The 15385-nt window shown below is 36.9% G+C and overlaps 1 protein-coding gene across 1 annotated transcript in view; it reads right to left on the bottom strand.

The window, feature by feature from the left end:
• The window catches only part of LOC148954991 (uncharacterized), a 117583-nt gene that overhangs the window by 35528 nt on the left and 66670 nt on the right, over nucleotides 1–15385 (bottom strand). The window contains exon 4 of the mRNA XM_089105928.1: nucleotides 3951–4054. Within this exon, the coding sequence (XP_088962054.1) occupies nucleotides 3951–4054 (104 nt within the window). The remainder of the gene's footprint in view (nucleotides 1–3950; nucleotides 4055–15385) is intronic.

Below are 15385 nucleotides of genomic sequence, written 5' to 3'. Positions count from 1 at the left end.
AGTCTGTAGGACACTTGAGGGGTGGGAGGTAGTTCCGCCTTTAAAGCGGAGGACGAGACCCCCTTGGTAGGACGCTCTTTTGAGTCGGTCATATTAGCAAAGCCTAAAACAAAAATTGGTGCTTAAAAGACGGCTAATTAGACAAAATTAAACTGTTATTAGCGGGTATAATAAGGGCATATCCGATCATTATAAAAAAAAAGCACAAATTGAGCCTAAAACGATGCGTTTTTAAACGTCGTGTTTGCTTGAGGAAGAGACTAAAAAGTTCAATTCTGAATATACTCAAGTCTTGTATTTTAGTTCCTACTTGAACCGCTTGAATCATTGATCGTCGAACAATTGCATTTCAAGCAGCTTGGCTAGCTTAATAACCCACTTTGCGGACAATTTGATTAGGCAAAAATATACAAGTACAAGTCTTCCAAATAATTATACGATCGTTTCAATGAATTATTCATGAAAGAGAACCCTGTTCACTCTCGACTACTTTTTGGACTCTGATAAAAGAAAAACATAGAGTGACCATGTCCATTTGGCCCATTTGGGTTTTAGCAGGCTGCAGTTTTGGAGTTATATGGTTTATCAGTGATCTATTAAAACGAAAGTGCGATTATTCCTTACCCGGGCGTATATGCACTTACAAGGAGAAAGTAATTTCCCAAAAGGAATACTCGAGGTCCTTGCGCAAAACTTGCTAGTCTGTAGAAACATGATAGGCAAAATGTACCTGCTGGTACTGCTGCTACTACTGTTACTACTGCTAATAATAATACGCTATTACTGTTATTATTGTTCCTACTGCTACCACTACAACTATGATAGTAGTACAATTAATGCTAAGCGTAGGCCTATGAAGGTGAAAATTTGACAGAATATTGAGCGGGAATTTGAACTAAATCAAAACACACTATGCCCATGCAGATTGTTAAAAGGGCGTATCTCAACAATAGATTTGGGTATTAAGTCGGAACGTCGTGTGTTTAAGGGAATGTTGAAAAAAACCAAAGGTGGCATGTGCATACTGCTACTAATGCTACTAGCTACTACACAAGCTAGGGTATTAAGGAGAAGCTTTCAAGGAATATTTAGGCAGATGTTGTTTTATTTAGGCAGATATTCGTTTTAAGTTTTGATGTTGCTCCTTACTTTCAGTTGAGAAAATTGTTTTGTTTTTTTTTTATTTAATTTCTGATCGTTTTTTTTAAATAATGCTGGGAAATCCGTTGCCCCCTTCATAGCAATGTCCCTTCCGCCATAAAAACTTCCTCCATGGAAATATCCTTCCACGAAACCCCCGAACCCCCCCCCCTCCCAAACTACCAGAAAAAATCCCCCTGAAAACTCCTGTATACTTCCCAATAACCAATACTATATGTAAACATTGGGCAAAGTTCATAACTTGAAGGCCTTCCCCGGGGACTGGGGAGGGGGGCGGGGTTAAGGCATCCTCAAAGACATACTTATTGTATTTTTCGACCAGACTGAACAAAATGGCTATCTCAAAACATAGATCGGGTGCCTTTGAGAAAAAAATTAGCGTGTGAGGAGGCCTAGTCGCCCTCCAGTTTTTTGGTCACTTAAAAAACAACTAGACATTTTTAATTTCCCTTCGAGTGACTCCTCCCGCGATATTCTAGGACCACTGAAAAAAAAAACAAGCATCTGTGATCTTTCTTCTGGTAACAAAAAATACAAAATTCCACATTTTTGCAGATAGGAGCTTGAAACTTCTATAGTCGGATTCTCTGATACGCTGAATCTGACGGTGAGATTTTCATTTAACTTCTATGACTTTTAGGGGATGTTCCCCCCTTTTTTGAAAATAAGGCAAATTTTCTCAGGCGCTCAACTTTTGGTGGGTAAGACTTGATGACATTTATATATTTGAAATCAGCATAAAAAACTGATTCTTTTGATGTATCGATTGGTATCAAAATTCCGTTTTTTAGAGTTTCGGTTACTATTGAGCCGGGTCACTCCTTACTTACAGTTCGTTATCACGAACTGTTTGATCAATTGCGACGAAACAAAAACTGGAAAAACAAGTTAGGGGCAGCGGCGGATCCAGGGGAGGGGCAAGCCCCCCCCCCCCTAACGTAGTCTAAAGTAGTGTAATTTACTCAATTAACGCAGGACTGCGTTTTTTAGAGTTTCGGTTACTATTGAGCCGGGCCACTCCTTACAGTTCGTTATCACGAACTGTTTGATCAATTGCGACGAAACAAAAACTGGAAAAACAAGTTAGGGGCAGCGGCGGATCCAGGGGAGGGGCGAGGGCCCCCCCTAACGTAGTCTAAAGTAGTGTAATTTACTTAATTAACGCAAGATTGCGTTAATTAAACTTGTTCCTAACGCAAGTTTATCGGATCAACCTATTTTGCCCCCCCCTAAGAAAATCCTGGATCCGCCCCTGGTTAGGGGTGGGAAAATGCATTGAAAACATAGAATCTGGGCTATTAGGGGGTGGGGATAAAGTAAAACGGGCCTGCATGCAAAATGTTTTAGCTACAATTGTTCTGCATATTATGAAGTAAGAATTGTTTAATTAGGATTAACCTAAACTTCACTTCTTGGGTGTGGTGGCTATAAGACATAAGGGTACTTGTCTAGAATCCAGAAAACACGCGAGAATTATATTGCAAAAATAAGATAGGCATTACCCGGTACTTATATGAGACGCTGTATAACAAAGGGTTTCTCACTCAGAGGACTATATAGAAACTTTAGTTTTTTGGGGTTTAGGGGGAATAAAAGGTAGTTATGTATTTAATATACGCTATACTTAACCCCCACCCCCTAATGCGCAAATATATAGCCCAAATTTGTTTCTGAACTATTATATTTTTATCCTATTTTGTTTTATTTCATTAGCATTAACGAAACTTCACTTCTCGCGTGTATTCTGGATTCTAGACAAGTACCGTATTTTTTTCAGCGAAGTCCAAATTATGTTCTGGTCTAGAGAAGGCATAGGGGCTGTGAGCCCTAATCATGTTAATGTCTGCTCGTTTTGAGTTTGACTCATCTATTGTAATTATTGTTCGTTTTGGGTTTCATTTATTTATTGATTCTGATTTGTGGTAGTTTTACGCTTGGTAGATTATTTGATTCTATTTTTGCTCATTTTTGGTTTAATAGTTCTTTACTTTTCCTTGAAAAAAATATTTTGTGGAATTTTTTTTTTTGAATTAATGCTATGAAGCATAAACTACTATAAATGAAACCACAACATGAAATCACTATATGTTTTTACGAATACGATCATAAGAGAAGACTAAAAAATTTAAATGATATAATTGATTGGCTGAACAGACCTCTTGACCGTCTGTGGTCAGTGATTTGTTTTAAGGGTAAATCAGACACGTATATAGAGGAGGGGTGTAAGCCTTGGTTCCAGGACCCCGAAACCCTTATATTCCTGAATTTCTGGACACTTCTTATTCAAGCCATCAAGTATATTTATTTTTATCATTATTGAGCCCACAAAAAGAAAAAAATTCAGCGGACGTGCCTAGAGTACAAGAAAAACTTTCGTAACAAATTCGTATATAGAGGACAAATTATCTAAGATGGGGATTAAGGGGTTAAATAGGGTAAGAGAGGAAAATTAAAAGATTTCTAGCAATTGCACTAGGCTTAAGTTTCTGCAAAATATCCCGGAATCAAACAGAAAAAAGCATGTACCTTTTCCGACAATTTAGCCAAGAGACTTTTCATCATTACGACTAGAGAAAAAAAAATACAACAAGACAGAAAGATAAATTGGCATTTATTTTCATTCCCGGAAACATGTTTCCGTTCGGACCATTACCTATCCCTCCTCAGGTACAACCCTCCTCTGTCTCTTGTTTGATAACTCTGTTTAACCGACCTTCGACCCAATGACGTTCCGTTCTTCTTCTTTCATGGTAATAATGTTTAATCTTTTAAAATATATTTGTACTTACGGAATATTTTCCCGGGGCGTATATCGTTTGGGGAGCATCCAAAAGTGAAGTTTGAGAATTGTGGACCATAGCACTTGTAACACCATTCACAGGTAAAATTGGAACTGGAAACAGAACTATTTAAAATAGATAAATTGCATTAATATATAACTTAATATAAAGTACAACTTAATATATAACTTAAATAGACTTGAAAACCTCTCAAGAACACTTGGGCCCAAGATTACATTTTGGAGATTCGTGTGTCTCCCCCGGCTATTTCAGGGGGCAGTTGAATATACAAAAAGCGCATTTGTCTAAATCAGGGTAGCTTAAAATCTGCTAGTAGCAAATATTACGCGTCTCAGTCGAAATTAGTGGAAGACTCCATAAAGCTCCATAGTAAATTCCTATTTACCAATAAACTATTTACTAGTAATAAAGCTACTATATTTTTATATTAACATTGATTACATAATAAAATTACATGATTAAAACACAAAAAAAGAGAGATTAGGGCGCTGTTACTTTGTCATTTTAGACTAATCTTGAAGAGAAGGGGGGTCAGTTCCTCTTGTCCTTCCGTTTGCACGTATTCGTGCATCTTAAATACCATGAACCTCTCGCCTGTTAGATAAGGCTCAGGAGCCTGTAGATTGTCTGCAGGAACAATTGTCAGAGCGAAATTGAAATTTCAGCCAAGCGAATTGAGAAGAAATCATGACGTTACAAGGTCGAACCTTAAAACGTACAGGGATTAGGAGGCACAGTTGGGGGGCTACCATTCCGTAAACCCCCCTCGTTCTCAGCCTTTAAATATAAAATAAAAATTCTTTAAACTGAAAGTAAGGAGCAACATTGAAACTTAAAACGAACAGAAATTATTCTGTACATGAAAGAGGCTGTGCCCTCCTCAACGCCTCGCTCTTTACGCTAAAGTTTGACTTTCTCACAACTCTTTTTTTAAACAATAAAAACTTTAGCGTAAAGAGCGAGGCGTTGAGGAGGGCACAGCCTCTTTCATATACGGAATAATTTCTGTTCGTTTTAAGTTTTAATGTCGCTCCTTACTTTCAGTTTAAAGAAATTTTTTTTATATTTAAAGGCTGCGAAAGCGGGGAGTTTGGGGGTGGTAGCCCCCCAACTGTGCCTCCTAATCCCTGTACGTTTTAAGGTTCGACCTTGTAACTCAGCCTCTTTAACTCTTTAGAAAACGTAGTTTTTTTCAAATAATTTCTGCACGTTTTTGTACAGTTTATTACTTATTATTGCTTGACTAACTGTTAGCTGATCGTGTCAGGAGTTAAAGTTGGGGGGCTGCCGCCCCCCAAACCATCCGCTCTTGAACATTCTTGTGTTAAGGCTTTTAATTCCTGAATACTCAAATCACGTCGTACAGGGTGCCTCCTAATCCCTGTACGTTTTAAGGTTCGAACTTGTGACTCAGCCTCTTTAACAGCCCCCCAACTGTGCCTCCTAATCCCTGTACGTTTTAAGGGTCGACCTTGTAACTCAGCCTCTTTAACTCTTTAGAAAACGTAATTTTTTTCAAATAATTTAAAAAAGAAACTGAGTTTCTTTTCAAAGTATATAAAAAAGTTTCTCTGATGGAGAATCGAACCCGGGTTTTTCGCCTGAAAATCGGGAGTAACAGCCGCTGGACTGTACAAACACAATATTGACTGTTGTTTAGCATATTGAAGCTATTTTCGACGCAAGCAAAGTCTCAAAAATCTTGATATGTGTTTTTTGGAAAACCGGGACGGAGTGATCAAATTGAGCTGAAATTTCGAGGATAAGCTTCCAGCCCCAAGGAAAGCTTGTCCTCTAAATTTCAGCCCGATCAGACAACGTTAAAGGGGAGTTTGTGGTGGGAAAAATTAACATGGGCTAATATAGGAAAACGAGGTTTTTCGTAAATGTAAATTCGGGGGATAATTTTTTCGGTCTGAAAATATCAAAAGGCCCTAACAGGTCGAATTCTGCTTCTAATGAGTCCTCATTCAACCGGATCCGTTGCCAACTGTGGCCTGTAGGTGTGGCTAAGAAAAAAAAAAGAAATTAATTTTAATTGGCTATATTTGGTTTTTTGAAAACAGGAAAGGAGTGATCGGATTGAGCTGAAATTTCGAGGATAAGCTACCGGGCCCTAGGAAAGCTTAACCTCTAAATTTCAGCCCAATCGGACAACGTTAAAGGGGGCTGTGGTGGGAGGGTCCAAACTTCCGGCCCAGTTTACCCCATGAAGATAAAGTCGGAGGAGGATGAAATTTTGCAAGTTTCTTAGTTTGAGCTTGGGCTACAAAATGCGATTACCGCCGTCTCTCTGCGACCTCTAGGACCTGAAATCGCTTAACATTGTGGTGGGTCGCCTCTTTATAGAGGCACAAGTGTGCCTCCTTGACTAAGCATTCACGTTTCTGTATATCAATATAAATATTCAAAACAGTCTAGTTCTTTGGTGAACCAAAAACACATTGAAAATTTGAAGTCTTGAAGAGTTCTCTTCAAGAGACACATAGAAAGGTTAAACATATGTGGATACTCTAGGGAAAGCCGGAATCTCAGCTATTCAAGGGTTATATCTTCATCCCAAAACTTTAACATAATTAAAAAAAAGCTCTTTTGCCTCTTAGAAACAGCTTCAGAGTAGATATCGAGCGGGATATTTTATTTTCAAATATCATTCGGGATATTTGAGAGCATGATGTACAGAAAAGGGGTAGAAAAATTGATTACCACCCCCCTTCTCATACATCATGGAAAAAGGGGTACTTGTAGTATATACCTCCTATATAATATTCTTCTAATATGTTTCTCTGGCGCTCAATCCTAATGAAATACACCAAAGTAAGTTAAAAATATAATACTTTAGAAACAAACTTGGGCTATATATTTGCACATTAGGGGGAGGGGGGTAAAGTATAGCGGGTCTACATGTCTGATGTGTTAGGTACAATTATTCTGCATATTATGTAGTAAGAATGTTTTCTAACTTCACATTGTCCAAATACTTTACCGTCCCCCCGCCCCTAATGTGCAAATATGTAACCCAAACTATAGGCTACATTTTTCATCTATTCTGTCACTTCTTTTGTCTTGTCTCAACGCTAAGCTGAAAGAAACTAACGCAAAAAAAACGGTTCTATAATGTTTCAATGAATGAACAACTTGAGCGGTAGGGCGTTTATCATACAAGTACCAAATAAATAAGTAAAAAATGCAGTTGATTCACTGGAAAAAATGTAATTTTTTTTCTTAAAAAACACATCCATCTAGATCAAGTCGTTAAGTGTTTACACCAAAATTGCATATTGGCTATACCTTTGACTAAAATCATGTCCTTTAACGACCATTCATAGGCAATAACATAAAGATACTGTAGATGTATTATTTATTTGGCTCTTATATAAATTATTTTAAAAAAAAACAAGTTTTTTTTAACTGAAAGTAAGGAGCAACATTAAAACTTAAAACAAACTTATTTTTTTTCTATAGTTTCTATTTTATTTATATTTTCTTTTCTTCTCCTTCATATGTGAGTAAGTGATCATTTTAAATTTTCTTTTGTTTTTTATCCTTGAGTATGTAATTCATATTGAGTATGTTTTTTATCCTTGAGTATGTAATTCATATGTCTTCCCTCTTTGTACAGGCCAATGAGCCTTTGAGGGATTTATAACATCTAATATTGTATGTGTATTTAATGAAGAATAAAACTTATCTTATCTTATCTTATCTAAACAGAAATTATTCTGTATATGAAGGGGGCCGTCCCCTCCTCAACGCCTCGCTCTTTACGCTAAAGTTTTTATTGTTTTAAAAATAGAGTTGTGAGAAAAGAATCAAGCTTTAGCGCAAAGAGCGAGGGATTGAGGAGGGGACAGCCCCTTTCATATACAGAATAATTTCTGTTCAATTTAAGTTTTAATGTCGCTCCTTACTTTCAGTTAAAAAAAATGTTTTTATTTATTTAATTTCTGAACGTTTTTGAATTAATGCAGGTTTTGATTTTGGCTCACCGTACACAAATAATAAAAACCAAATTTTCATATTGATTTTAATTTTTTTTGGTTAAATGGCTTTCTCGGAAGTTGTTTGATTTTATTTACGAACGTACTTATTAGTAATAAATATACGTAACTTACGAATTAAATTACGTAACGAACTTCTATATTAATATATTTTTATTACGTATATTAGGGGGTTCGCCCCCTTGTCAATACCTCGCTCTTCATGCTAGAGTTCGAATTTTGTTCCAAATCTTTAACAATTACCCCTTAATCACAAAGGCCGTTAATTAGAATAGATACCTCTTATGAAAGTATTAAGAAAAACTTTAGCGTAAAGAAGGAGGTATTGACTAGGGGGCGAACCCAATCATATACGTAATAATTTCTGTTCGTTTTAATTTTTGATGTTAATCCTTACTTTTAGTTGAAAAACTTGTTTTTTTTTTGTTTGTTTTTTTTACTTTCTGATCGTTTTTTTTAAATAATGCAGGGAAATCCAGCGCCCCCTTATAGCAATATCCATTCCCCCCTGAAAACGTCCTCCATGGAAAGATCCTCCTACGTAACCCCCGACCCCCCCCCCTTTACCAGCAAAAGTCCCCTTTGAAAATGTCTGTATGCCTCCCAATAACCAATACCATAAGTAACATTGGGCAAAGTTCTTAGATTGCAGCCCTTCCCCCGGGGACTATGGGGGATTCAGTCATCCCCAAAGAAACAGTTATTATATTTTTCGACCATGCTGAACAAAATGGCTACCTCCAAATTTTATTCGATTGACTTTGGGAAAAAATGAGCGTGGGAGGGGGCCTAGTTGCCCTCCATTTTTTGGGGTCACTTAAAAAGGACACTAGAACTTTTAATGTCCGTTCGAATGAGCCCTCCCGCGATATCCTAGGACCATTGGGTCGATACAATCACCCCTGGGAAAAAAAAATAATAAGAAAAAATAAACACGCATCCGCGATCTTTCTTCTGGCAAAAAAAATACAAAATTCCACATATTTGCTGATAGGAGCTTGAAACATCTACAGTAGAATTTTCTGATATGCTGAATCTGATGGTGTGATTTTTATCGAGGTTCAATGAATTTAAGGGGATGTTTTCCGCTTTTTTCGAAAGTCAGGCAGATTTTCTCAGACGTGTAACTTTTGATGGGTACGACTAAACTTGATGAATGAAACTTTCATATTTGAAATCAGAATAAAAATCTGATTCTTTTGATGTATTTATTGGTATCAAAATCCCGTTTTTTAGAGTTTCGGTTACTATTGAGCCGGGTCGCTCCTTACTTACAGTTAGTTACCAGGAACTGTTTGATACAAACAAATCACACGGATAGTCAAGTTGAAATAAAATTTTAAACATAAAGCGAGCGTAAATAATTCTATATATTAGAGGCGATATCTACCACACCTCTTTTCCTCCAAAGACATCCGACCGAAATTTTTAGCTAGCCACTTGATTCAGCGCAGTTGAAATGTCTAATAACTATGCCTTTGGGGATAACATGACCCCCATAGTCCCTGAGGATAAGGCCGTAAGCTACACAATTTATCGATTGTTCAAGATTAGCATTTATACGGGATATATACGATTTTTTTAGATGGGGGGGGGCGGAAATATTTGCAGTGGGATTTTCTGCTGGGAAAATTTTTCGTGGAGAAAAAACTAACTCATAGAATTTGACAATATTTTCATCCGTAAAAATTTAAACAACAAGAATTTGTTAGTTCCCAAAGCTAACTATGCTTTCAAAGGAAAGCTAAACCTTCTTAAACTTTTTGATGTCACATGTTTTTAGCTTAATTTTGATGATTTTTTACATAAATTTTTTTTTTTTTTTTTTTTTAGTTTGTCGTCCGCTACTGCCAAATATGCAAAGTTCATACGGAAATCTTTTCAACAAAAATGGATGTGCCGTTTTTTTAAAATTTTAAGACACTTAGGCTATGGTGTGTAAATTCCTCTTTTTCACTTTCCTTAGCACTTCACAACTAAACAAAAAAAAAGGACAAATCAAGTAAAATTCTCAAATTTAAAAAACCCTATTTTCCACGGGGGGGGGGGGGTGTTTTCCGCGGGGGGGGGGGGTATTTTTTGGGCCGCAAGAGGAGGGGGGTAAACGCTTAGAGCCGAATAAAAATGCTTGAATTACTAATTCATTCTGGTCGGTTGATATTTTGGCCCAGTTAAAGCCAAGATATTATGCTCCAAAGCACAAAATGGGGGACAGTAACTTAATGAGCCAAAATTTTGTTTATACTTAAAACTGACATGAATGTTAAATTACACCGTTTGAATGGTGTAATTTAACACCATTTTCTAAAACTATTTATAATCATTGCTAAAAATAGGGCACCCCTTTAGCAGCTTTTCTCCAGGTAATGAGGGGAGAGGAAGTCTAAAACCCCAAAAATGATTTTTCGGTCATAAATTTCAATTCTTGCATAAGGAAGAGGGGAGCATTAGTAAAATTTGTATCATTGTTAATTGTCTCCACCTTTCTCACCTCCAATCAGGCTGGCTACACATATGAATATAATCTTCCATTTTACAATCGAAATGGTTTCGCAATAAGGAGAGCTGCCCTCCCCTTATCACCCTTACTGCATGCTCAGTTCAAATATATCCCTTTGAATGAAGGAAAGTTAGAAGTCAACTCCCCTAAAAGATTTGGGGCGTATGTTCCACCCCGCAGCAGTAGGGGCTTTTAAACTGGAAGGTTATCTAAAGAGCTTAACAATGGTACTATACTGATTGGCTATTTCATAATGTTCATATTAGGCTATAGCATCTAAATCCGTCCCAACACTGTTATTTTACAGCACAAAATTGCGGAAACAATTCTCTTCCCGAGTGCTGGGACGATATCTCTTTTATTACTTAAAAAGGCGTTAGAGCTTTGAATTTTCTTTCAAACGAGTCTTATTCCAATACTCGGTAATCACAGGCTCAATGCAACTGCCCATGCAAAAAAAAAAAAAAAAAAAAAAAAAAAAAAAAAAAAAAAATAGATGAAAACAAATCCAAAATTTATATTTTTCTAGGGAAATCTTCACTCTCAGGTTTTCAGATCTGATAACGTAATGGTGTAATGTTCATCACGGTGTCACCAATTTTTATGTATGACCCCTCCCTTATTTTAAATATTTTATAGATTTACTTATCTTAATAACTTTTGGGAGGTAGCTTATAATGAATTTTACATATTTGGAATCAGCATAAAAGATCTTTATATGTATTGTTTTCAAACAATATATAATGTTGCTATATCTTGTTCTAAAGATTCATTTTTTATTTGCTTTTAAATATTAACCGACCAATCAGTATCATGGACAGTTTGATATTACATTATCCGACGAAAGAAAAAGTAAAATATAAACTGGGAATATAGAATATTATCCGCTCTACAAAACCTACCTTCTGCGATAATGAAAGTCACTGAATTTCAGTCCAATTTGTACCACTTTTCATATTTACATATCTTATGCAAATCACTAAAATTCGTCCCAATTTAGGAACAATGAAAAACCGACCATGTTTACTAAAAGGCCAGTTCAGCCTTTGGGAAGTTTTCCATTATTAATTGTTGTTACTTTGTTTTCTCATTCTACGTGATGGTGTGATATGATCACACCATCATATCACAGTGAAACAAATTGTTATTCTAATAAATGAAAACAAAAAAAAGGGAAAGGATAATACTACGAATATTTTCAATATTGTTTATTTATATTATGCAATCTTCCTTTTTCGCTGATCAGTCGGAAGTCTGTTGTTTCTATCTGTAAATATTATTGATTTTGGTTTTATTGCACCTCGTTTTACTTTTCACTCACTCTCCTTCTCTCTCTCATGGTTGCCAACCTGCACACTTTTCGTGTGAAATGCACTCTTTTTCACCTCATACGGGATGTGGAAGTGTGAAAAACACTCTTTATAGGTGTCGGTTTTAATTCGCTTGAAACGTTACTATTTAGCAACTTTGTCAGAAGTGCAATTAACCCTAGAAACATGCCAACTTGCACACTTGTCGTGTGAAAGGGACTCTTTTTTACCTCAAAGGGGATACGCGCACAAATTGCTTTACTTGCACTCTTTTTGAGCAAAAATCACTCTTTTTAAGCCTTGGCCCGCAATCTTTTCAGACGTCGGGGGTTGGCAACCCTGCTCTCTCTCTCTCTATTTTTTTTAATTAAATTCTGTTCGTTTTTACTGATATAGTATTTTTCATTGGTAAAGCAAAGAATACCTGAAATCTTTTCAGTTTCTTTTTCTATAGGAATCCAAATTTTGGCTTACTATTTTTATGTCGAACAAAATTTTTCGACAATTCTCAATAATATACACCCTTTTGAAAATCTGGACACACACAGTTTTCTTTGATTTAGTTTTACACCTCCTCATGTTTCTCTTAAACCTGAAATTTAATACGGGTAGGCTACCCTAAACTTAATTCCTAAAACATTGTATCTATGCTATCTTTTTGATTTCGTTCAATTGTAAGAGCAGAAGTAGTAATAATAGTAGCCCTGAAAGTTTCATTTTATTACTCTAAGTCTAAGTTCTAAGTAATTACTCTAAGTTCTTAAGATATTGCTGAGACGACTTATTGACAACCAATATACACATAGTGCCTTTTGATTTAGTTTTAAAGCGACATAAAGTTTTCTTAAAAGTTTCTACTTTATGCCCCATTCTTCTACTAAGATATTCCGCATGAATATCTTGACAGTCTGGATGACTCAAGCCATTTGATTTAGTTCAATAGTAGCAGTAGTAGTACTAAAAGTAGCAGAAAGAGATAGTAATAATATAATATATATTGAAAACCCGTCGTATGCAATAAATGTACAATGACAGAGTATACAAAAATGCGAAAAGAGGAAACAAAAAGATAATATACTAAAGAAAAAAAAATAATAACAACAAAAGCAAAACTTCTTAAATAGTATACAAAATAGTACGAAAAGTGGAAACAGAAAGATAACATACTCAAAGATTACAACAGAAACAACAACTTCTTCGAAAAAAGCAACAAAGACAACAACTTTTGGAAGGATAAAAAAATAAATAAAAAATAAAAGAAATAAAAAAGGGAAACAAGAGGGAAAATTAAACAAGCAAACTTGCCCACTCGTGCTTTAGAATTGCTGGTTTTGTTTTTTGTCGGCTAATAAGTGTCTCAACAGCTAGATTTGGGTCCGCTAGGTTGTAGCACCGAATCAGAAAACTATTGTTTGTCCAAAGTGACACTTTTAGTAGGTACTTTGCAAAACGGAAAAATAAAGAGCGGATTTTAGACTTTTCACGGTTTGCCAATAAATTCCAGAAAGGGGTCACATATAATATATGTGGCAGAGCGGTAGCGTTGTAAATACTTGCCAATAGTGGACGGTTAAATCTAAGAGTGGATTTAACGATCAAAGCATAGGAGCTGGAAATTCGCCGTTCAAGATGTGAGATCAGGAGGGAGCGGGTATGCTGCAATGAGGAACCTATTGGCAGTCCCAGATGTATTATTTTATCAACTGGTTTTACTGAGCAATCCCCTAGTGTGATATAAGTAGGAGGGTCTTTCTTCCAATTTTAAAGTAAGACTTCCGACTTTTGGGAGTTTAATCTCAGACCGACTTTCTCGTAATTGGACTGCAGACATGAGAATATTTCTGAAAGGCGATTAAGCGTCCGGCTGAGATTCAGCGTGTCATCAGTATAGCATACTAGGGAGATGTCAATGGAACTGAGAATGCATGATGAAGGACACCTGTCTTGAGGTTCAATAATGTAGTTGTTGAAGAAATTGGGGGGATAAAACTGCTCCCTGACGGGCACCTTTACGGACTGGTATCAAAGCTGACCGTGGGGCTGGCGGAAGGCCTTTATCGGGAGGGAGCTTGAGTCGCACGCGAAGGCGAGAATAAAGATCACGGAAAGCCCGGATGATATTTGAATTCAATCCTCTTTTAGCTGAGTTTAGCAACATAAGCGCATGAATCAATGAATCAAAGGCTCTCTGCAGGTCTAAGCTCCCAATCGCTAGACTTTCTCCTGATTTGTGTGGATCCAGGAGTGCATATGCAACGACATGGAGCGCTTCCGCACAACCAATGCCGCGTTGGAAACCGAATTGTCTTGGTGGACTGCAACACAGTTTTTCAAACTCATCTGCGAATAAAAGTTCAAATAACTTGCAGAGAGAGGTAGCAACCGTGATTGGACGGAAAGAGGAGCATTGCATGGTAACTTTTCCTTTTTTAAGGAACTGGCGTAATATCTCCAATTGAGAAAGTGGTTGGGACAATACCCTGAATGAGGATAATCTGCATCAGGAGGGTTACATGACTAATGAGAGCAGGCCCACCACTTTTTAGATGGAGTGCACTGATCCCGTCAATCCCAAAAGATTGTTTAGGTTTTAGATGAGAGATGGCCTTGCATACAGCTCCCTCCGTTACAAGATAATCACTCCGGGGACAACTATCTAAGAAGTCGTCCAACTCAGCTTCGTATCTTTCGTTGAGGTCGGGGTCAGGAGATATATTGGTAGGCCTGGAAGTTTCAGCTTAATACACTAAGCCCTTACTGAGAAATTGCTAATACATCCGTTTGATAAACCACATGTACATAGTGCGTTTTGATTCAGCTCAACACCGCCCTCACCGTCCTCTGAAAGTGTAAGTAGTAGGACACGTAGCATTAGCAATAGGAACAATATCAATGATAGCAGTAGTAGTATTAGTAGTAAGCAGAAATGGTACTTATATTGTGCTTTTTTCGGCACAATACCTTCCTCATGCCCTGATAGTATCACCTTGTTACTTTAAGCCGTTTCTGAGATATTACTGAAACGTCCTTTTTTGATCGTTTTCTTTCTTTATGAAACATCCTGTTCATAACCTGCATGCACATAATATGCACTGAATTAGCCGAACGTCCTCCTCAACAGCCCTGAAAGTTCCGCATCAATACCTTTAGCCTTAGTAATATTAGTACTAACAGTAGTAGTAGTACTACTACTTGTAAAATGCACATTGTGCATTTTTATTAGTTCAACATACCCCTCAACATCCCCTGAAAGTTTCAACCTAATACCCTAAGCTATTCCTGAGATAGAGCTGTTACGCCCTTTAATAGCCTGGATCCATACAGCGTGTTTCAATTTAGTTCACTATATTCTTCAACGTCTCCTGAAAGTTCCAGCATAACACCCTTAGCTTCATTAGTACTAGTAGTAGTCGTAGTAATAGTAGTAGTTGCAGATGTAGTAGTAGCTGTAGTAGCGCTACCGGTCGTAGTAGTAGTATACTTATTTTGGATTTTACCTCGTTCAACATCCCCCTTATCATGCCCTGAGATATTCAACTTGATACCCTAAACCATTACTGGGGTATTGCTGAAGCGCCCTTTTGATAACCAGCATGCACAGAGTGGTTTGAT

This window comes from Artemia sp. Qi Xiang Cuo, chromosome 2, assembly GCF_049724085.1.
Source record: "Artemia sp. Qi Xiang Cuo chromosome 2, ASM4972408v1, whole genome shotgun sequence".
Taxonomy (NCBI): domain Eukaryota; kingdom Metazoa; phylum Arthropoda; class Branchiopoda; order Anostraca; family Artemiidae; genus Artemia; species Artemia sp. Qi Xiang Cuo.
The sequence above is the reverse complement of the archived record's forward strand: the minus strand, read 5'-3'. Positions and strand labels throughout refer to the sequence as shown.